This window comes from Artemia franciscana, chromosome 7 (assembly GCF_032884065.1).
Source record: "Artemia franciscana chromosome 7, ASM3288406v1, whole genome shotgun sequence".
Lineage (NCBI taxonomy): Eukaryota > Metazoa > Arthropoda > Branchiopoda > Anostraca > Artemiidae > Artemia > Artemia franciscana.
The window spans coordinates 31,891,832-31,915,004 of record NC_088869.1 but is presented as its reverse complement, the minus strand read 5'-3'; the positions used below and the strand labels follow the sequence as shown (position 1 = coordinate 31,915,004).

The 23,173-nt window shown below is 35.9% G+C and overlaps 1 protein-coding gene across 3 annotated transcripts in view; it reads left to right on the top strand.

Annotated features, from left to right (window-relative positions):
• Nucleotides 1–457: 457 nt before the first annotated feature.
• LOC136029166 (uncharacterized) overlaps nucleotides 458–23,173 on the top strand; it is a 38,083-nt gene continuing 15,367 nt past the window's right edge. The window contains exons 1-5 of one of the 3 annotated variants that reach the window (XM_065707273.1): nucleotides 458–592; nucleotides 8,212–8,447; nucleotides 17,371–17,700; nucleotides 20,870–21,008; nucleotides 21,772–21,949. In XM_065707273.1, the coding sequence (XP_065563345.1) occupies nucleotides 8,242–8,447; nucleotides 17,371–17,700; nucleotides 20,870–21,008; nucleotides 21,772–21,949 (853 nt within the window). In that variant the 5' untranslated portion in view covers nucleotides 458–592; nucleotides 8,212–8,241. Of the gene's footprint in view, nucleotides 617–8,211; nucleotides 8,448–17,370; nucleotides 17,701–20,869; nucleotides 21,009–21,771; nucleotides 21,950–23,173 lie in introns of all 3 variants that reach the window. The other 2 variants (XM_065707272.1, XM_065707274.1) reach the window with 2 other exon arrangements.

Below are 23,173 nucleotides of genomic sequence, written 5' to 3'. Positions count from 1 at the left end.
AAACAAGTTTTTTTAAATGAAAGTAAGGAGCGACATTAAAACTTAAAACGAACAGAAATTATTCCGTATAATATGAAAGGGGTTGTCCCCTCCGCAACACCTTGCTCTTTACGCTAAAGTATTTTTATTGTTTTATAAAGTAGAGTTGTGACAGAGTCAAACTTTAGCGTAAAGAGCGTGGCACTGCGGAGGGGACAACCCCTTTCACATTATACGGAGTAATTTTTGTTCGTTCCAAGTTTTAATATCGCTCCTTACTTTCATTTAAAAAAACTTGTTTTTGTTTTATTTAATAGCTATCAAGACCGTAATAGTAACTGGCCCATTACAACTTACAGGGGTTCAGTAGCACGAGGGCTTAGTCGCACACAAGTTTATTTGCAAGGGGGGGTTCAGTTGTAATGGAATTATTGGAGTCATCCACACCATCTCTGTTGCCGGAAAACAGGACTAAAAGGTCATTTGGGAATTGTTTGTAAAGTCTTCAAGAAGAAAATTCGAGCTGAATAAACAATCAAAAGGACCAAAACGACAAGTCTCGATTAGGCCTACCAATATTAATTAAGGTCTTGTCCCCATTAGATAACATTTTGTAAGAGACTATTCAGTTATCTAAGTATGTAATTTATTTTATGTTAAGTTAAACAGCCTATTAAAAGAGTTTTTAAAATGGTTTGGTCATCCTAGACCTAGTTTTTGTGCTAAGCTTATAACAGGCATATTTATCAAACGTAGCAAAATCATAGGAATATGAAACGGTATAATTCTAGTCAATTGACTTGTGGCTATCTTGGAAAGGGGTTAGGTTAGGAAATAAACTTTCAGGGATGGGTCTACAGGCTAAAGTACATCCTGGTAGGTATATTTTGAGATACCCACCTCAGTAAAATTCTAGTTAATTGACTTCTTGCTATCTCGGAAAGGGTCTAGGTTAGGAAAATGAAACTTTCAGGGATGGGTCTACAGGCTAAAGAATGTCCCAGGAAGGTATTTTAAAGTACCCACCTCCACTCTTTCTCCCTCTAGAGGGCCCTGAAATTTGCCTACATGACAGGTCTATACCTATTGAAATTTTGACAAAACAACATTTTACCTTATTTTTCAGTTACCAGTTGCCTTTCATCTGGCTTTAGTTCTGAAAATGCAATTCCTGTTATTTGAGTAGAATTTTGAGCCATATCAACGTTTTTTTTCAAAATTTAGGAAATGTGTTGGCATATCTTTAAAACCTCATAAAATGGAATTGAGCAAAGTTATGAAGCTGGAAACAATTTTGTTTTACTTCAATTAAGCAGAAGATCTATTTTCAAGGTTTCACTTTTATAGCACACATATTTTTAAAGGTCATCAAAGGTCAGGGCCCTCTAGAGGGAGAAGGAGTAGAGATGGTTGCTTCAAAATACCTTCCCAGGACATGCGTTATTCTGTAGATTCATCTCTGAAAATTTCATTTTCCTAACTTAAACCCTTTCTGAGATAGCAAGAAGTCAATTAACTAGAATTTTACCCCCACCTCCACCCCTTCTCCCTCTAGAGAGCCCTGAAATTTGCCTACATCATAGGTCTATACTTACTGAAATTCTGACAAAACAACATTTTACCTTAATTTCAATTTACCATCTGCTTTTTCTCTACCTTTAGTTCTGAAAATGCAATTCCTGTTATTTGAGTGGAATTCTGAGCCAAATTAATGTTTTTTTTCCATAATTTAGGAAATGTATTTGCATATCTTCAAAACCTTATAAAATGGAATTGAGCAAAGTTATGAAGCTGGAAACAATTTTTTGTATTTCATTCAAGCACAAGATCTATTTTGCAAGGTTTCACTTTTATAACCCACATATTTTGGAAGGTCGTCAAAGGTCATGTCCCTCTAGAGGGAGGATGAGTAGAGGTAGGTCCTTCAAAATTCCTTCCCAGGACCTACTTTAGCCTGTAGACCCATCCCTGAAAGTTTCATTTTCCTAATCTAACCCATTTCTGAGATAGCAAGAAGTCAATCAACTAGAATTTTACCAAAAGCTAAAAATCTGATGTATCTAAATGCTAAAAATTTATTAGCTTATAAATAGCCTATAGTTATTATTAAAATCGTTTAAGAACATACACTTGAAATTATTAGCTTATTGACTTAGCCTACCTAGAAGGACCTCTTTTTGTAAATTCCAATTATCCTTTCATTGTTTCAGTAATAGATTCCTTGCTCTAAAAATGTAATTTTTTATTGCCTTATATAGCCTAGGCCTACTAGAAAATCACAAATATTAAATATATTTTTTTTCTTCTCTTCAATTACTTGTGGTGACAGAGACCACATTTTGAATTTGTGACAAATTGTTGGTGAAAATTTCACCAAGAAGGTGGATAGAATGTAGAGATCCAGCTACTACACTTACATTATGTTATGATGTAGTAAAATAGGGACAGCCCTGCCTATTTTCCTGAGATGCCAAAGAAAATAGTCTCTTAAAAAGAGGTCTTTTACCCTATATCATTATTTTAACTTAAAATAAGCTGGCAGAGATCAATCAAAAGCCACTATGTGTACCCAGGTTGTGACATCTGCAAACTTTTTACTAACAAGATTAATCAAGGTAATTGTTCCCATTCCAGAAACAGCAAATGACAATTTTTTATGGTTACTAGCCTATCAAGACCTTTGTATCCTGACCTCTCTAATATGGTCAAATATAGCCCCAGACTACATAGAAAATATGTTGTTCTTTGAAAATTAGTATCATTTTGTATAATGAACCATTTATTAAGGAGACATAAAAACAAAAATAATGCATGCTGACAGAACCTGCTAAAGTTTGTTTATAGCCTAGGGCTGTGGCTATAGTAGTTAGGAGAGAGGGTATAGCCTAGGGCTGTGGCTATAATAGTTAGGAGAGAGGTCTAGTAACCATTGTATTTGAAAACTGTTGAATAGGGAATTTAGTGGTATTACTCTTTTGTTATTTGTTGTTATATTTTAAGTTCAGAAGAGGCCATGCACAAAAGTGCTACATTTTATATATACTATTAATATCACACTATCCTAGTCTCAAATTAAAGTACAAAGGACATTAAAGCAAAAATATTTTTTTGCTGCCTGGCTCCATTTTAGGTCTAATAATAGCTGAAAACCATGATTTTTCATTTTTGTTGTAACAAAATGCTAAGGATCAGAATTTGTGCACAAAAAGTTTCTCAAGTGTTTCCAAACCAAACCATGAAAAACAATATATAGAAACTAATTTGGTATTTTTAATATCAGTTTTTGCACTTAAAAATTAAAAGATATTATAGAAATTTGCAAATATTCATTTAGACATGCATTGAGTTTTTAATTATGCAAATTTTCATGCTTATCTTACATGGGCTAGCCTGATTGCTTGTGATATATCAAGCAAAACAGGCTAGGGTGATATTTTAATGAAAGTCTGTTATGCTTGAATTTGTCATGTCTATATTTCTTTTCTTGGATCCTGAACCTGACAAGGATTTTAATGTTTGCACTTTATTTGGTACAAGTTTAGCAACAAAATTGATACATTTGGAATATTGTAAGGAACAAATATAAAAAAATAGGCAAATTTTTCTTTCCAAAAAGATTTTTTTGTTGATAAGCCAATTACTATTAATTTGAAGTGCTGGATAATTTTAATAATCAACAAATTAATGCATACCTTAGATTGTTAGCTATTTCATGATGTATACATTTCTTTCCAATTCCTATTTGATAACAAGATGTTAAGGCTAGCCTATATTTTTACATAATTTTGCTTATCCAATCAATGAATTTTATCCAGTTAACTGCCAATAAATGGTTGTGTTTTTGTTCTGCTAAAGCAATCAGGAAAGTTATTCTTTCTAGAACTCCATGATGATATTTTTCTGGTGATTTTCCACATACATTTTTTTTTTTTTAGACTTTTGCACCCACAAGCATAAAAAGTTGAATTAGAAATTGAAGATCATTTTTGTTAAAAATTACATCTCCTATTTTCTTAATGTTTTAAGATATTGATGGTTTTATGAATTTCTGTTTAACCAAATTAAAAAATTAGATTTCATTTTTTGTTTCCCTGATACTTCAACAATTTCAAATCATGTTTCATAATTAGAGTTTGATTTTTACCATTATTGGTATTTAAGTACTTTGAGGTTATAGCAATTGTTCTCTCTCATATTGTTCTTGTCTTAATTTGTGATTTTGATAGTTTTACTTATACTAGAATTCAATTTATTTATTAGCCTAAGCTGTCACTCATGGGCAGGAGAAGTTATAAAAGAACTTGATGGATAGGTAAAAACATATTTTTGCCCATATTAAACAGTGTTCTGAAATAGCTTATAAAAATTTAATAAAGTATTGATAAAACAAAATTCTGAAAGTATTACCTTCCAATCAGTGAATGAAATAGTTATCTAAAAATTGTGATCTAATATCAGTAGGGGTCACAAGGGTGTCCAGGAATAAAAAGGCTGTGGCCTGGGGCAGGTTTACCTTCAATTATTTTTGGGTCTTAAAAGCTGCACTAGGATTTTCTGTTTCTGACTAAATGAGCTTTCTCCAAGTTTTTACAACTGTATCCTTTATACAGAGTGGCCAAGATAAAACAAACAAACTATAGTCTACATGGGAGATACTGTTTTTTGTCTTGTCAATGCTGCCATGTTGACTCTAAAGATTTATCTATGAAGCCTCTGTTTTAAATTGGCTGTTTGAATAATTTAGGACCATTGTTGTTGGGGCTGCATTATATTGATCACAAGCAAATAATCCAAGAGATACACATCATTCTTTACTAATGCTCTTGTGTTGACAGATATTTTGTAAAAATTATTATAAGTATCAAAATTAAATTGAATACATTTTAAAAATGTTCAAAAACAAACATAGTGATTGATATCAAGACTTCCTGGGACTAAGGGCTTTATTTCCTGCATGTTTTAATATTGAATGGTTGATTTTTATAACTAAAAAGTGTGCCAAGAAATAATAAAAAATTTTTTTTTTCATGATAGCCTGAGACCATGGGCTCTATCATCCAAGTTTTTGATGTGAGCTAGTTAAGCTAATATTTCATTATACTTTAAAAAGTTGTTGTTGGGTTCCTAACAAAAATGACCCCCCCCCCCTTTGTCAGGATTCAGCCCTTAGTTCGTCTTGGCTAGTGGTACCTAAATTTTTCAAGTCCCATGCTCCTCAAAAAAAAATTCATGTTGGAGTACCTAAACAAATAGGAATATTGAAAACGATACAAAATCTAACTTGGATACATTTCCTAACATAATTTCAGAGGACATTTTCTGTTGTTATTCTTTAAAATAGTTTAGCATGAATATTTATGAAGAGGAAGCTCAATGCCTCTCAATGATATCTGTGAGCTGGGATATTTGGGCTGAGCTTTTTAGAATCTGGACCAAATGATGACAGGTAGAACCTTAAATCTATAGCTGTGTCAATTTAATTTTTGTGTTTGCTCTTAATAGATGCATGGGATGAAAATGTCCTCTCAGTAATTACTGAGTTTGAAAAAGGCAACAAACAATTCAGGGCTTTATCACCAATGTTTTTATAATTTTCCCTTGCTTATGCCCAGAACTCAAGAATTTCATGGTTAAACTTGGAATCCAGAGAAAAAACTGTTGAAATTTCAATTGATGTCTCTTTATACAAGATTGACAAGTTGGTTGCTTGCTTGAAAAGGTTTGAGCAAAGGGATTTGAAGTCAAGTTCACTTCACTATTTTGCTTTCAAAAAAATTTTCTGTGTAATTAGGCAAGTTACCTGCTTCAAAATAAACAAGACCATGAGATATTGACTGCAGAGCCTGTTTGCTTTCTCAGAATTGCAAACAATAGTTCCACAAATGAAAATATTGCCTTTGCTTACTATCTGAGTGAGTAAAATATGTGTTTCTGCATCCAGATAATTGAATGATTGTGTGTTAGGCTAGTATTGCCTAATTGTAGTGTGGAAGAATGTCCATACTCAGGACAGTGTAACTAAACTGGAAACAGTAGAATTTGTTCATATTGGAAAATATATTACTCAGAAAATGGGCAATCTATTGATTATTTAAAAATGCAACATATCTTTTTATTTGAAATGTAACAGAAATGTTACAAGCATGATTTCTGTGGTAACCCTGCCAAGATATTGATTCCACCATTACTGATATTTCTTGGACCCCCCCCCTCCCAGAGGCTTCTATTTAGGCTACCCCTGGGAGTGCATGTACCACAGATTAGAAACCACTGATCTAGGCTAAGTTTGTGCAAGCTATAGGTTTGTATCTGCAATATCTTAGGAACAGTTATGGATAGTAAGTTGAAACTTTCAGGGCTATTACTACTAATACTTTTGTTACAACAGCTAAGGCTAAGAGTATTCAGGCAAAATGTTGACTAGGATGTTGAACTAAATCATAAGACACAATGTGTATGTAAATTGCTTAAAAGCATATCAGCAATACATAATGATGGTTGATACTATTGCACTAGCTTGTACTGGTATTTTCATTGAAGAAATGATCTTAATTTATGATTTTATTGATTCTGTGATACATAAAACTAGTTGCTGACAGGGATAGGCAATAACTTGCCATTGATGAAAGAAGCTCAGCTGAATTTTTGATTAGAGGTAAACACTAAATTCAAGTTATAAAGTTCCCAAGCAGAGCCATTTGAATAGGGAATTTTCAACTTTATACGCTAGCTCTTTTCTTTATCTGAAAATCCTTCACCTAAACCAGATAGGCCTCCATAAATTTCACCATCTAAAATCTTCTTGCCCCATAACATAACTTAAATCAATAAAGACCCAAAAATTTCTTCAATATAAAAATCTAGGTCATCTTTAATGTAAAATGGTAGTCACTTTCTACACATATAACTAAATGAAATTTTTATCAAGATTATTATTTCATGTGTAGGCTGAACTGGCTGGAGTTGGAATTGAGCCACCTCCCTTCTCATTATGAGCAATACCAAAATTAACTTACAATAATTTGACACCAGTATTGTATGTTCAAGGATGTATAAACATGAGTTATGATAAGCAGATAAACTCTTAAAACTGATTTGCTCAAATATTAACTCTGAAATGAAAAGGAAAATAAGAAGTGAAAAATTGAAAAAAGAATTGCTACTAGGCCTAATTCGAAAAAAAAAAACATTGTATGCATACACATTTCCATGAAATACAAATGAAGGTTGCCTTCTTGTCAAAATAACCAAAGGAAATTTTCATTATTCATTTCCTTACATAACAGCTACACACCTTTATCTACCTGTGACAGTCAGGCTAGCCACTTTCATCAGACTCAACTGGAGCCAGTGGACTAAAAAGGGTGTTTGTATGCTTGCCATTCCGTGTTTCTTTTTTTCTTTACTTCTTACCATGCCCTATTCTATGTGGATGGCTACTGCTAAAAGAAGATCAACTGCAGGGCTGAATTTTTTTTGATTTACTGCAATGAACAACGTGATCACTCGTCTTTTTGCTCTTTCAGAGGCAAGAAAGCAGGCTCAGCTGCAGTTCTTCAACAGAAAAAGATACAGGTCTTAAAAAGGCATACCAACAACTTCTCAGTTTTAACAGCTGAAGTTTGTGCAATAGTAGATGCACTTACAAATATTCTGGAAGCTCTGCATACAGAATTTTTTTTTCTGAGTAAGTTTTGTCTGTAATGCAAAAATTTGCAAAGGAGCAGTTGGAATGAACCAAATGTTTTGCTAGGAGTCATTTTACTGGAGATGTAGAAAAAGGATTTGGAGGTCACATTTCAGCATATTCCTAGCCACATAGGGACAAAGGATAATGAAACAGTGGACAAAAAATCAAATTCATCTCTTGAATTACCAATTCCAGCCCCAAAAATTCAAGACCATAGGTGTCAAACAACCAATCTTTTTAATGATTTTAATTGAATAACCATTCTTTATCCCTTGTACGTCTATTTTTTTTTAATGTTCAGAAAAATCTCTTGGGATAAGAAAATTTACAATTCCAGTAATCTATATAGTTTTTCATAAATCATAAATACATGAACATACAAGTTTTGACACTTATTTGAGGTAAATCTTGTGCACTGTACTTTATTATTGGGTTCATTTTCTAAGGTACTTCGTTTTTTTTTATGTTTTATTTGTTCATTCATTGTCATTTCTGCCTGATTTTAAATTTTTATAGATTTTTTTTTTTAATTTCTATTTAAGGACAACACCTTTGCTGACCACAGCTTGAAGATGCATCCATCTTATCAAATGTTCCCACCTTTCACAAAGGTAGAACCCACATTGCTAGTCCATAGTGCTTTATCTGAAAATATAGCACCATCAGGAGAAAATTATGTTGAACCAGTAAGGATAGAAAGGGTAGTTTCTCCCCCTCCACCTCCTGTGATAAGTGGCCATAAATATCATTCAAGGACTAAGGATTACCGGTCATTGAGGTATGATTTTGACTTTTCCTTTTTGATTGAAAGTAGTTTGATTGAAAGTTTAACCATCTGAGTTTATGAATGGGTAAAGTAGCTCTCTGGCTGTGTTGCAAAGAATCACTGCTACTTTTGTATATATATATATATATATATATATATATATATATATATATATATATATATATATATATATATATATATATATATATATATATATATATATATATCCAGAAATTCAAGAGAATTTAGAATTGGGAGGTAGAAGTTACCTGGAAGGCTCCTCTCCTTATGTGCCTGGATCGTCTTTTGGGCTAAGAAGACAACGTGGGGTGCTTGTGAATGGGGGAGGGGTTAGGGTGCTTGTAATTGACCAAAAAGCGTTTTTCTGAACGCTTCTTTATGGCACTTGGCATTTACCAAGTGACGTATCGCGATCGAACATTCTGTCGGTCTTTGTTACTCTGTCGGTCTGTCTGTCTGTCCTGGTATTGCTAGTTTAGGCACTTCCAGATAAGCTAGGGTGGTGAAATTTGGCAGGCATAACAGGGACCAGACCAGATTAAATTAGAAATAGTCATTTATTGGAAAAAAGGAGGTATTTTTAACTTACGAACCGGGATCGGATCTTGATTAAATTTGATATTTAAAATTCCTCAGAGCTCTCATTTTCAATCCCGACCGGATTCGGTGACATTGGAGGGGGAAACCTAAAATCTTGAAAAAACGCTTAGAGTGGAGGGATCGGGAGGAAACTTGGTGGGATAAATAAGCACAAGTCCCAGATACGTGATTGACATAACAGGAACGGATCCACTCTCTTTGGGGGAGATAAGGGGAAGGGTTAATTCTGAAAAATTAGAAAAAATGAGGTATTTCTAACTTACGAAGGAGTGATCTGATCTTAATAAATTTTCATATTTAGAAGGACCTCATAACTCAGATCTCTTTTTTTAAATCCCGACCGGATCCAGTGTCATTGTGGGGAGTCGGGGGGAGGGACTGTAAATCTTGGAAAACACTTGGAGTGAAGAGATGAGGATGAATTTTGGTGGGAAGAATAAGATCAAGTCCAAAATACGTGACTGGTATAACCCTACCGGATCCGCTCTCTTTGGTGGAGTTGGGGGGGGGGAGAGTAATTTGGAAAAATTAGAAAAAACGAGGTATTTGTAAATTACAAGCAGGTGATCAATTCTTAATAAAATTTGATATTTAGAAGGATTTTGTGCTTCAGAACTCATATTTTAAATCCTGACCAGATCCGGTGACATTGGGGGAGTTAGAGGGGGAACCGGAAATCTTGGAAAACGTAAAAATTGAGGTATCTTTATCTTACGAATGGGTGATCTGATCTTAATGAGACTTGATGTATAGAAAGATCTTATGTCTCGGATACTCCATTTTCAACTCGAATTGGATCCAGGGATATAGGGGGTTGGAGTGGGGAAACAGAAATCTTGGAAACCGGAAATCCTGGAAAACGCTTTGAGTGGAGAACTTGATTCAAGTGGAAACTTGATGGGAAGAATAAACATAAGTTCTAGATACGTGATTGACATAGTTGGAAAGGATCCGCTCTCTTTGGGGGAGTTTGGGAAGATTTCCAGTGCTTTGAAGAGCTCGGTGCTTCTGTGCGTGCTAAGACGATGAAAATTGGTACGCGTGTCAGGGACCTGCACAGTTTGACTTGATAACAGTCGTTTCCCCTACTTGACCATCTGGGGGCTGAAGGGAGAGGAAAAATTGAAAGAAATGAGGTATTTTTAACTTACGAATGCGTGATCGGATCTTAATGAAATTTGATATTTAGATGGACCTCGTGTCTCAGAGCTCTTATTTTAAATGTCGACTGTATCCGGTGATGGGAGTTGGAGGGGGCAACAGGAAATCTTGGAAAACGCTTAGATTGAAGAGATCGAGATGAAACTTGGTGGGAAGAATAAGCACAAATCCTAGATACGTGATTGACATAACCAGACTGAATCCGCTCTCTTTGGGGGAGTTGGGGGATGTTAATTCGGAAAAATTAGGAAAATTGAGGTAGTTTTAACTTGACGCGTGACCGGATCCTAGTGAAATTTTGTATCTAGAGGGAACTCATGCCCCAGAGCTCTTAATTTAAATCCTGACCAGATCTGGTGATATTGGGGGGGAGTTGGGGGGGAGGCGGAAATCTTGGAAAATGCTTAGAGTAAAGATATCGTGATAAAACTTAGTGAGTAGAATAAGCAAATGTCGTAGATACGTGATTGACGTAACCTGACTGGATCTGCTCTCTTTGGGGGAGTTAGGGGGGGTAGTCTACTATCCAAAATCAAGTTTAGTTTTAAGGGTATGATCCTTCTCCCACCAAAGACTTCGGTTGCAGACTGGACCAGTTTTCTTTTTTTTATGGGGCACATACCTTTCACATCTAAGGTAAGAAAATGGCCCTAAAAGTTTTTTGATTGATTTGAAATTTTACCTGATGTGGCTTGTGAGAATGGAGAGGATAGGGTGTTCAAAAATTGTTTTCAATAGACAAAGTAAGAGACAGGCTGGTGGAATTCCTTCAGACAAACCTATTAAACGGTTTCTGTTTCGGGTATTCATGCTTAACTGGATCTTTTTGAAAGAGGGACTGTATAGTTCTCATAAAGTGATATCATCTGTGATATTAGAATTTCTGACTGTGAAGCTGGACATGAGATGCAGCATTAAAAAGAGTGAAGTAGATGGCTATTACAAGGGGGGTGACAACGCACTGAGTTGTTTCACTCCAGATGAAATGGAGAAGTGTCTCGTTTGGCGTGGAATATTGTAAAAAAGGTTTCCACTATGTCTTGCAGTCGTCATTGTCAAGGGCCTTTTTAAAGATATTACAAGTAAATATCTTGTATAGTTTACAAGGCTTATATAGTTGTCTTCTGTATGCATAGGTAAAGTGAAAATTTGGCTTTCACAATAACGACTTGCAAAAAAACCTACATTGCTCGTCTTAAAGATCCTTACGAATTCGGTGCTAATCCTCTTCAGAATAAGGTTGCAAAGTACATTACCTGGCACTTAGGGCAGACCAATTCCTTGTTAGCTAACTTTAATAGCAATGTTGCCCTTTTCAGATGCTCTAATCACTGGGTCTTTTCAAATTGTCTAGTTTTGTTTCCCTAGATTAGAGCAAAAGCTTCTAACTCAGTTTGATATAAGTTTTTTGGCCAAGGCCTTTATCATCTCCTCTATTATGTAGTATTGTCATGGCGATTTTTTCACTATTTGATGTTTGTGCCGTACTATTTGTCTGAACTGGCGGTTTGTTGATGACACTAGGGAAGAAAGTAGCGTTTTCGGAATAGCAGGAAAGCTGTATGGCTGTGGTCTGTTGAGAATTTTTTTGAAGTGGTATGCTCAAATTTAATTTCCACCATCACCAGCTAACACACCTTAAGATGCAACTATCAAGGAGGCACATTCGTGCCTCTATAAAGAGGCGAACCACGACAATGTTAAGCGACCTTCGGTTGCAGTGGTCGCAGAGGGATGGGGAGGGATGCATTTCGTAGCCCGAGCTTCAACTAAGAAACCTGCCAAATTTCATCCCCCTCCGACTTTTCCTTCATGGGGAAAATCTGGCCGAAAGTTTCGACCCACCAACCCAAGCCCCCCCCCCTTTAACGTTGTCCGATCGGGCTGAAATTCACAAGTTAAGGTCCCCTAGGGCCCAGGAGCTTATTCGCGAAATTTCAGCTCGATCCGATAACTCCTTCCCTGTTTTCCAGAAACCACGCATTAACCACTTAATTAACCCATTTCTCCGTAAGAGCTTTTAAAGTCTCTTTTGTACAGGTTTTTTGTTTTGTTAATTAAAAGAGGGCCTTTCCGAAGCCAAGAGCGGGGGGTCAGGGGGGCGGCAGGGCAGCCCCCCACAAAAAAAAACCTGTACAAAAGAGCCTTTAAAAGCGGGGGGTTTGGGGGGCGGCAGCCCCCCAACTGCTTCCCCTAATTCCTGTACTTTTTAAGGTTCGACTTTGGGACGCAGCCTCTTTAACTCTTTAAGAAAACGAAGTTTTTTTCATATTATATCATTTAAGAACCAGTATAGAGTCTTGGAGATGCCCACAATCTTGACTTTTTTCGATCCGGGATTGGTCATTATTCTTTGCTTTGTTCTTTGTTTTATTAGTTTTATCAGCATCTCTATGCCCCATGTTTTTAAAAATCAGATTTTATCTCAAAATGAAGACTTTGTTGCATGCATTTTGTGTTTTCTATGAAGGTCCATGGCTGATTTGATAACTATTGGCTTTTGGGACTCTTTTTTCGACCAATGATTTTTGAACTTCACTAACCCATTTTACTGTTAGTTCCACAGTCAATATCATTCATCGTTCATAGTTAATTTAATATCATGGTCAATTCACTTAATGTCATTCCTAACTCCATCTTACTAAATAAATTTTCATCCATTTTTACAATATTAGATTCTCAGTAGTTTTATCTATAGTCTCTATTTCACATCTCCTTAATTCATATTTATAAAGCCTTCTCTGCTTCATTCACTTCCCTGTTACCCTCATAGGATGGCTTATTCAGGCTTATTCATTGGCAGCACAATAGCGCTGCCTAGGTAAAAAGTGATTTTTTCTTCACCAAAGCACTTCGTATAGAAGTTGTTGTACAAACTTCGGAAGGAGCTATTACGACTGGAATTCCAAAGTTCTAGTGTCCTTTTTAATTGTCAAAAGTGATTTATGGGCAACCAGTCTTCTCCTTTGCCGGTTAATTCCCCAAATTCATCCAATCAAAATTTTGGGATATCCTTTTTGTTCAGCATAGTGGAAAGGTCCAGTAACTACGTCATTGGGGTGTCCCCCCCCACAGCCCTCGGGCAGGGGCTGTAAGTTATGTAATTCGCTCATTGTTTGCATTTAGTATTAGTTATCAGGGTATTAGTTACTGATTTGACCTTTGGTGTTCAAAAAGACCAAAGGCATTCAGGAGAAGCTGCCAGATAATATTGAGCGAAGTGGTGAACTAAATCAAAACGTATTATGTGCATTCAGGTTATCAAAAGGGCGTAATTCAGGAATGATGGAGGTTATTAATTTGGAGTTTTAAGGGAATAAGGAGCAGGATTATCAGTTGACCTAAAAGGAAATATTTGCGGCTACTACTATTGCTGCTGCTCCTACTGCTACTACCACTACTACTGCTGCTACAACAACTACTGCTTCTGTAGTGACTACTACTAAGGCTTAGGATATATTACTACTACTTCTGACAACTCACCACAGGACCAAACTGCATGAGGCCAACATAGCATCGGCTGTGATCATAGGCAGCGCAATAGCGCCGCCTATGTAAAGAGCAATGTGGCCACAATGTATTATTTATTTATTAGTTTTTTTTTGGTTTAGACCATGGCCCTTTGTATCGAAGGATTTGTCGTTGAAACTTCAAAAGGGGCTCATTCGATTGGAAATTGAAAGGGCTAGTGCCTTTTTTAATTGTCGAAAGTGACTGGAGGGCAACTAATCCCCTTCCCACGCTCAACGGTTCCCAAAACACAGCCAATTAAATTTTCAAGATAGCCATTTTGTTCAATGTAGTTGAAAAGTCTGGAATTTGTGTCTTTACGGATGACACCTTCCCCCCCCCCACAGCCCCCAGGGCAAGGGTTAAACGTTATATCCTGGGAGAATTTAAGCTTTATATAGAAAGGGTAATCGTATTAACTTCGGAGGGTGGATACTTCCACTCCCACACCTCGTATGTTTCTGAAACGCATCTGATAGAAATTTTGAGGTGGTCATTTGTTGTCGTTGAAACTTCAAAAATGGCTCATTCAGTAGAAAATTGAAGGGGCTTGTGCTCCTTTTAATAGTCGAAAGTAATCAAAGGGTAACTAGCCCCTCTCCCATGCCCACCATTTCTTCAAACACATCCAATCAAAATTTTGAGATAGGCATTTTTTCAGCGTAGTTGAAAGGTCTGGAAATTGTGTTTTTGAGAATGACAACCCCCCACAGCTCTCAGGGCAAGGGTTGTAAGTTATGCCCTGTGGACATATAAAAGTTTTTATAGAAAGTGTAGTCGAATAAACTTCGGGCGGGGCTCATTGGATTGGTAATCAGACGTATTAGAACCCTTTTTAAGATTCAAAGGGATTGGAGGGTGGATATCTCCCCACTTCTGCACACACACCTCGTATTCTCCTGAAATGCATCTAATATACGTTTTAAGATGGACATTTGTTGTCGTAGAAACTTCAAAAAGGGTTCATTTGATTGGAAATTGAAAGGACCTTATTTAATAGTCAAAAGTTATTAGAGCACAACACCCCCCCCCCCCCACGCCCATCAATTCCCAAGACGCATGTAATAAAAATTTTTAGGTAGCCATTTTTTTCAGTGTAGTTGAAAAGTATGGAGATTATGTCTTTGGGGATGTCAACCTCCCCACAGACCTCAATACAAAGGCTGTAAGTTAGGCCATTCGTTGATAGTTTACACCTAGTATATGCTATTGAGAAAGGTATGCATGCTTGAACTTTACTTTCCAAGAAAACGAAGGGTATTCAGGTGAGACTTTCAGAGAATGTTGAGGGGAGTGTTGGATTAACTCAAAATTCGTAATATGTATACGGATTGTCAAAAGCATGCAACAGGAATAACTGAGTATAGATGCTATTGTAACTTTCAGAGAATACTTAAATTGGAAGATCATCTCACAAAAGGCAATATGTGCACGTATTGCACATACTACTGCACTGCTACATTTACTGCTACTCAGGGTCGTCGCGTATGGGGGGGGAGACATTCCCTCAATGTTTTAGTCACTCATTAAGAAGGACATATCAGCAATGGCTGATTGTGTTAAGTTGAAACTTACAAGACTTGATGAGAGCGATGCTCTACTGACCAAAAGGCAATAGGTTAATACTGCTGCTGCTAGTAGTACTACCGCTATTCAATACTATTACTAGTAATATCAATACTAGTACTGTGACTACTATTACAGCTGTGACTAAGGTATGAAGGTGAAATGTTCAAGAAATTTTGAGGGGGGAAGATGAACCGAATCAGAACACTACGAATACATTCAGGTTGTCAAAAGAGTATAACAGTAATATCGTAGGAACAGTTCGGTGTTTGAAGTTGAAACTAACAGGATTCAGGGATGTTGAACTAACCACAAGAAAATATTTGCATCCTAATGCTACTGCTTCTACTCATGCTACTGCTACTGTCACTATTATTACTACTTCTGTCAATACTACTGCTACTAAAGCATAGGCTACTATAATTAAATTTACTGCTACTATTATTATCTTTAAAACTAAGAATATTAAGGCGAAAATTTTGGAATATATGGAAACTGTATGGAACTAATTCGAAGGATGCTATGCCCGCACAGTTTGTCAAGCGGACGCATCAGAAATGCTTCAGGAAAGGTTGACTGTATGTATTAAGCTGAAACTTTCAGCGTGTGTTGATATGCATACTGCAGCTAATGCTTCAACAACTATTGCTACTATGGAGGCTAAGGGTATTAAGGTGAAGCTCTTAAGGAATATTTAGGCGGCTGTTGAACTAAACCAAAACAAACTATGAGCATGTGGACTTTCAAAAAGGTAGCAAAGCAATATCTGAAGAGTATGAGCATGCAGATTTTCAAAGGGGCAAATAAGCTATATTATAGGCCGCACCACTATGTAACAGCTAGAAATATCATCGAAACTTTTAAAGGAGCTAATTCGATTCAGAATTAAAAGTTCTGGTGCCCTCGTTAAGCGTAAAAAGAGTTTGGAAGGCAAGCAGCCCTTCTCTCAAACCCATTCATTTTCTAAACGCATACAGTCAAAATTTTGAGACATCCGTGTTGCTGAGCATAGTAGAACAGTCCAGCAACTATATCTTTAGAGATATTAAGCGTTTCAGCCCCCCACAATTATGCAATTGGCCCACTATGCTTTGAAACTAAATGCTGCTTTGAAATAAATCAAAAGGCGTCGTATTTATGGTTGCCAATAAGACACCTCAGCAATATGTCGAGAACGACTGGGGGTATTACGTTGAAACTTTTGGTGATACTACTATTACTACTTCTTATCTCACAATTTAAATAAATAAAAAGAGTGTAAGTGTATCCAAGTTGTCAAAGAGTATAGATAGAATCTTTTGAGAATGTTAAGTTTTATTTTGTGCCAATTTTTATTTATTTTTTTTTTTTTTACAAAAACTAAGTTGGCAATTTTATTTTTGTGCCAACCACATACACACCATTACTCTTTCCCTGCAAGTACTTCATATATTTGGCAATTATTCCTTCCTTTGAGTGTTTTCATGATATTCTTATTAGTTTTATATCTTCTTAGGTCAAAATAAAATAAAATTCTGTTTATGCGAAAAATGCAGAAGTAAGCGCTTAGTTCGGTTAAGATATTAGCCGCTTGTATAGCAGAATATATATATATATATATATATATATATATATATATATATATATATATATATATATATATATATATATATATATATATATATATATATATATATATATATACATGTTCACATTCAATAGTTGCGTTTTGTATTTGATGCTATTTTCTTTTTCTTTGAAAAGTAAGTCACATATGTGAATGAACTACAGAACGGACACATATGCTGGAGTCATGTAAACACCTCTTTTTAGCCATAATATTACCAAAAAGTAACTATTTTATACAATAAGATTTGATTTTCAGTGATATTCGGATCCCCCCCCCATCTTCTCTTGGATCCGCTATCGAAATCTAATTTTTTGTTGCTTTTTCAAGGTAGGGCTACGGGGCTTGTTTTGTAACGTTGTATTTTCTTCTCCATTTTTGTATGCTAGTTAGTTCATTGACTTGCGCTATTGCGTTTTCTCTAAGATCTTTATGTGCTAATAATGGATGTTACTGTTTTTCTCTTTATAGATATGGGCGAAGCCGATCTCGGACAAGGTCGAGATCAAGGTCCAGACATGTTTCTCGATCTAGATCTAGGTCTCCTAGGTCCAGATTTGTTGCTCGATCGAATTCAAGGTCCCCTAGTTACAAGCGTAGGTCGAGATCACCACGATATGATAAGAAATCCGTATCTCCTGCCTCTAGGCCAAGGTCAAGAAATATTGGTCATACGTTTAAATCCAAGTCAAGGTCAAGGTCAAGAAATATACACCGATTGTCAAGGTCGCGATCGAGATCTTCCTCTAAGACCCCGAAGAAAAAGTCGAAGGATAAGAAGAAGAAAAAGAAGAGATCCAGGTAATCCGTAGTTGCCTAGTTAGGAAAATATGGGAAAAAGTAAAGCGTTCCTCTTTCTTCTCACCCAAAATTACAATAACCAAAGGGCTTCCACAGGGTGCAGTCCTGAGCTGCCTCCTCTTTTCCCTATTTCTCTGGGGCATGAACCTCCCTCACACCAATTTACAATACAGTATAATTTAGCTACACCAAAAGAATCGTATTTTAATGCTGATTTTAAATATATAAGTTTCATCAAGTTTAGTCTTACCCATCAAAAGTTACGTGCCTGAGAAAATTTCCTTATTTTAGAAAATAGGGGGAAATACCCCTTAATTGTCATAGTATCTTAACGAAAATCACACCATCAGATTCAGCGTATCAGAGAACCATATTGGAGAAGGTTCAAGCTCCGATCTAGCAAGATACTGACGAGGGGGTGAACCCCTCATATATGTACTAAAAACATGAGAATACAAAAGTTTGTTACGTAAGCTAATTTATAAGTTGCGTATATCTTTTGCTAATAAAAACATTCGTAAAAAATTAAAAGTTCTAGTTGCCTTTTTAAGTAACCAAAAAATTGAAGGGCAACTAGGCTTCCTCCCCCGCTCCTTTTTTTCTCATAATCATTCGATCAAAACTATGAGAAAGCCATTTAGCCAAAAAAATAAATATGCAAATTTCGTTCTAATTATTCCTCTGCGGAGAGCCAAAATTAAAACATGCATTGATTCAAAAACGTTCAGAAATTAAATAAAAAACAAGTTTTTTTAACTGAAAGTAAGGAGCGACATTAAAACTTAAAGCGAATAGAAATTACTTCGTATATGAAAGGGGCTGCTTCCTCATCAACGCCCCGCTCTTTACGCTAAAGTTTTTTACTGTTTTAAAAAGAAGAGTTTAGAGAAAGAGTCAAACTTTAGTGTAAAGAGCAGGGCGTTGATGAGGAAGCAACCCCTTTCATATACGAAGTAATTTCTGTTCGTTTTAAGTTTTAATGTCGCTCCTTACTTTCAGTTAAAAAAAACTTGTTTTTTTTTTTCATTTAATCACATATAAGACCCCATATTGATTATGGCCTCATAGTTTATGGTGCTTGTGCAATGACCCATATGCAAAAAATTGAAACAACACAAAATGATATAATCCGTCTCATATTTGGTCTTAGGAAATCTACAAATTCTAAGTTTCTGCTTACAGAGAGTGGACTATCAACAATAAATGAAAGAAGAAGATTTCTCTCATTAATTATATTACAAAAATTGAAGCCAATAGCTCTCATACCCTGCATAACTGGCTAAGAAATCCATCTATGTATAGAGGCATTGCAAATGATTATGACATTACCCAAAAGAAATTCCCAGTGCCAGTAAAATCTATTGCACCCACATTCCCCAAAACCCTCCCCCCCCATGGAGTTGGTCAATCCCTATAATAAATACTGATTTCTCAAAGTGGAATAAAGAACTGGTCCCCATTGCTTTTATACGGAAAAAATTTGCCGAGCTTAATACAATTACATATAAAAACCATTTTCAAATTTTTGTTGATGGGTCCAAAATGAACGAGAAAGTGGCATGTGGAGCGTTTATTCCAACCCATAATATTGCTTTGGGCGACAGATTGCATGATAACGCCTCTATAATGTCTGATGAGTTAAACGCCATAATCATGCATTAGAGTTCCTCACGGATAATAAATTTATGATTGTTAATTTAAAAAATATTATAGTTTATTCTGACTCGTTATCAAGCCTAGAGCTGCTTTCTTCAGCTCCTCAGTATAAGGTGGACATTGACACATTTCATTGTCTTAGGGTTATTGATAATCTCGCTTCAAGAGGAATAAGAACTTATCTCCAGTATGCTCCAAGCCACTCAGGTATAATTGGTAACCATAAGGCGGATGAAATTGCAAAAAAATGCTTTAAATATTGACCAGTCAAGTGGAAGACCAATTCCCATTAGAGATATTTACCGCTGGAGACTACCAGAGGTACTGTTAAATAAGAATAAGCCAACCCTATCATCTTTCCCCAATAAGCACCTTTCTAAGATTTATCATAGAATCCGGTCTGGCTCAAATAGGCCAAATTTTCAGGCGTTTTCATATCAGTTCCCTAATTCAACTGGCGGAGTTCTCTCTCCCCCCTTTGCAGGTCTTGTAATCTTAAAAATGAAACAGTTGCCCATTGCCTATCTGAATGTAATATGCTGACGTCTGCACAGTATACCCTGCAATGTAAAATGATAGAATGCTTCAAACACCACAAAATCTCACTATCAGCCAAGAGTCTAACTGACCATACCTATCCTCTTATAATTCAACTCCTTGTATCAAAAGATTTGATACAACGATGTTGAAAAAGAGGAAGAAGAAGCGTTATCTCACTAAATTAGCCGAATTTATCTTCGCAAAGAAAAAGCATATTTGAGGTTCGGTGACCAGTTGCACAACGGGTCTCGTAGTACAAAAAAAAGAAATAACAATGCGGATTGAATAATTTTGCATGTTATATTTTTTTTTTTGGGGGGGGGGGGATTTGTCTCAAATGCGGGATGAACTGAAAAGTTTGACTTCTTGATTTCATGTAAACATTGTCATTTATTTAGAGTATTCTTTGTTTTTCATTAGATGGTTATTGATAGTTTTCCTGGTTTGTCCTACAGTGACTGATGAAAATATGCTGGTATCTTTTCACTTATTACCAGGGTTTATGTGTTAATATATTAAACTCTTATCAAAGGCTTTGTCAGCCAAACTCTTTTTTAATTCATATTTGTAACCTTGAATCTTAGGTGGCTAGCTTTGAATATCGTACTTAATGCTTTAAAATATCAACAAGTTATATTTTAGACCATCTCATGTGGTCAGACTGCACAATAATTAGTACAATTTGTGCTTAACTGTCGAAATTTTTACGGGAATCACTTACGCCTTGGTTCTATGCGCATTCTAAGAAACAATACTGCCTTTTGAAAAGTTTTTACAGTCGGAGTAGCAGTTTTCTATTTTGTTGGATTCATATAAAGCAAATGCGTCCTAGACTCTGACACCGAATTATTATCTCAGTAGCCCTGGTTGTAATTACCTTACCGACTCCTCAGTCCTGTTCGTAATTAAAACGCATTTTAGCGAGCTTTAGGTCTTAATGTTCATTATTTATTTGCTTTTTTCTATTTTACAGAATTTCTTCTTCAAGTGAGAAGTCGCGATCTCCTTCTCCTCCTTTTGATTATGCCAAGTGGATGGACATCATTAAAAACATTGATTCCAGTGAGGCTGCAAGCTCTGTTGCAAAGGCTCTTCCTCCTTTCGTTATTAAGGTGAAATTATTTTATTTTTTGAGCAAGTTGTGTGGTACCATCAACGAGTTCTGCGATATCCATGTTTGTTACAAGTCTTTGTTATTATGTTTATGTTTTCTCACTAGTTAAGATTTATTTCAGAAAATTTTGATAATGCCCTTGTTCGGATTGTTTCTACTCGGATGGTGTTTACTGCTACTCCTAACAGTTGATCACAGGAAAAAGATGAGATGCCAAAATTAACCTCTCCTCCATCCTACTCTATTCATAGCTTTACTCTTTGCTCAATCTCTTGGAATTTCCTCTTTCTGTAAGTCTGTTTGTATGACTTTTCATATACTATTTTGACTTATGACTTTTCCAATTTTTATATCTTTACTCTATCCACCTTCCTTACTAATAACTTTAATTAGTGAGGTAAAGTGGTCCTGTTGGTCTATTTTCTCGTTCATAATGTAATTTCTTCATCCCCCTTTATTTCTAATTTAAGCAGTTTAGTCTTTTGAACTCTAATTTACAAATCATCACTTGCATCCTGGATATTCAAAACTTTTAAAATTCCTCACACCAACTCACTGTAGGACTTTCTGTTTCCCGATCTTAAGTTGAAGTTCAACAAATAACTAAATATCTTAAATGTATCCCTACCATTGTCATGTTGTAAAGTATATAAATAAGCCTTTCCGTATACTTAAAGATTCAGTGCCCTTTCGCATATTTAATGAGATCTATTTATTTTGTTTTAATGTACACATTGTTTGTCTTACCGATACTTTTTCAGAAACTTACTGGCGCCGGTCTTTGGCCAGTTCCTGTTAGCTTTGATATGTCTCATACAGGATCGGAAAAGGCTATTTTACAAACCAAAGATTCCTTGGAACAAGACAGTCCTCTGTCATCCTCCGCTATAGCCTCTGGATCAACCTCGAAAGAAGTGAAAAGGGAAATTAAGCTTGAAGGTAATTTGAAAATTGTTAACTTGAAATTTAGACCTAGTAATATGTTTCAACCCAATTTTGAAGATATGTGGTTGTCCTTTCTGAGTTAGAAACTAAATTTAAAATGGACAACACACTCTGAAAGACAGAAACACACCTAAAACAATCGAACTTGTTTATGTGCATTGAAAAAAAACAGCATTATTTTTTATTTTGCGAAAGTTACGATTGAGCAATTGGTGCGATTATTGTGCGATTGGTGCTTCAGAGTGAAAGATTGGAATTTGTAAATGTAATAGTGTAAGGATGAACCTCATCTTCAAGGCGGAGCTCCTTTGGGCTACGAACAATAGTGTCATTCATAATATGTGCACTGACATAACAGGCGTTGTTACGTTCTTATTCCTGATAAAGTATTGGTGGTGTTCAGCGAGCAACGTATTGCATTGTAGCACAAAGGCGCGTTTCATCTATTTTCGCCAGGATCCCCTGTGCGACATCGGATCTTTTGTTATGGCGTTGCTTTAGATCAAAGGTGCAGAGGAGCTAAATATCATAAATATATATTGTTCGGAAAGTCACAAAGATCTATTTTGGCCTATTCTGCCTGGAGATTATCAGTATGGTTAAACTCGGAGAGAACAATTTTTCTACAAGGGAATAATTATTAGACAATGTAGTTTTAATTGTATTTTGTTTGTCACCTTCCTACTTAGCTGGCTTCTCGAATTTGTGCAAATACCACCTTATCTAAATGTGGATTGTATGGTTCATTGTAAATGCTTGGATAATGTGGGGTTCTGACAAAAGAAAAGAAGATAAATCAAGGGTTTTGTCATGAGTCAAGAAATTTTTTTTTTGGCTGGGGATTTGAGGTGGAATTTTCTTGCTTCTAGAAATTTGATGCAGATGAATGTGCTGGCTGAGCTCTGTTAGACTAGCTCTGATTCAGGGATTGGCAACTACTTTTAAATTTGCTTGTGAAAAGGGTCTTACCTGGTTGCACTGCTGGCTTATTTATTCAGGCTGTTTTAAGGTGGAGGCTGTCTCGAGTAGGAAAAATTCCACTGATAGGATGTACGGTGAGTGCTGCATCGTCAGCTTTGGTATTTCCTAAATTTTCCATGTAGCTAGGAATTCATGAGACCTTTCTTTCTAAATTTTGGAAGTCACCAGTTTTGGAGGTAGTATGTAGGTAGAAGTCAATGTTATTGTGAAAATTGGTTTTACTAAGAAAGTGATAAT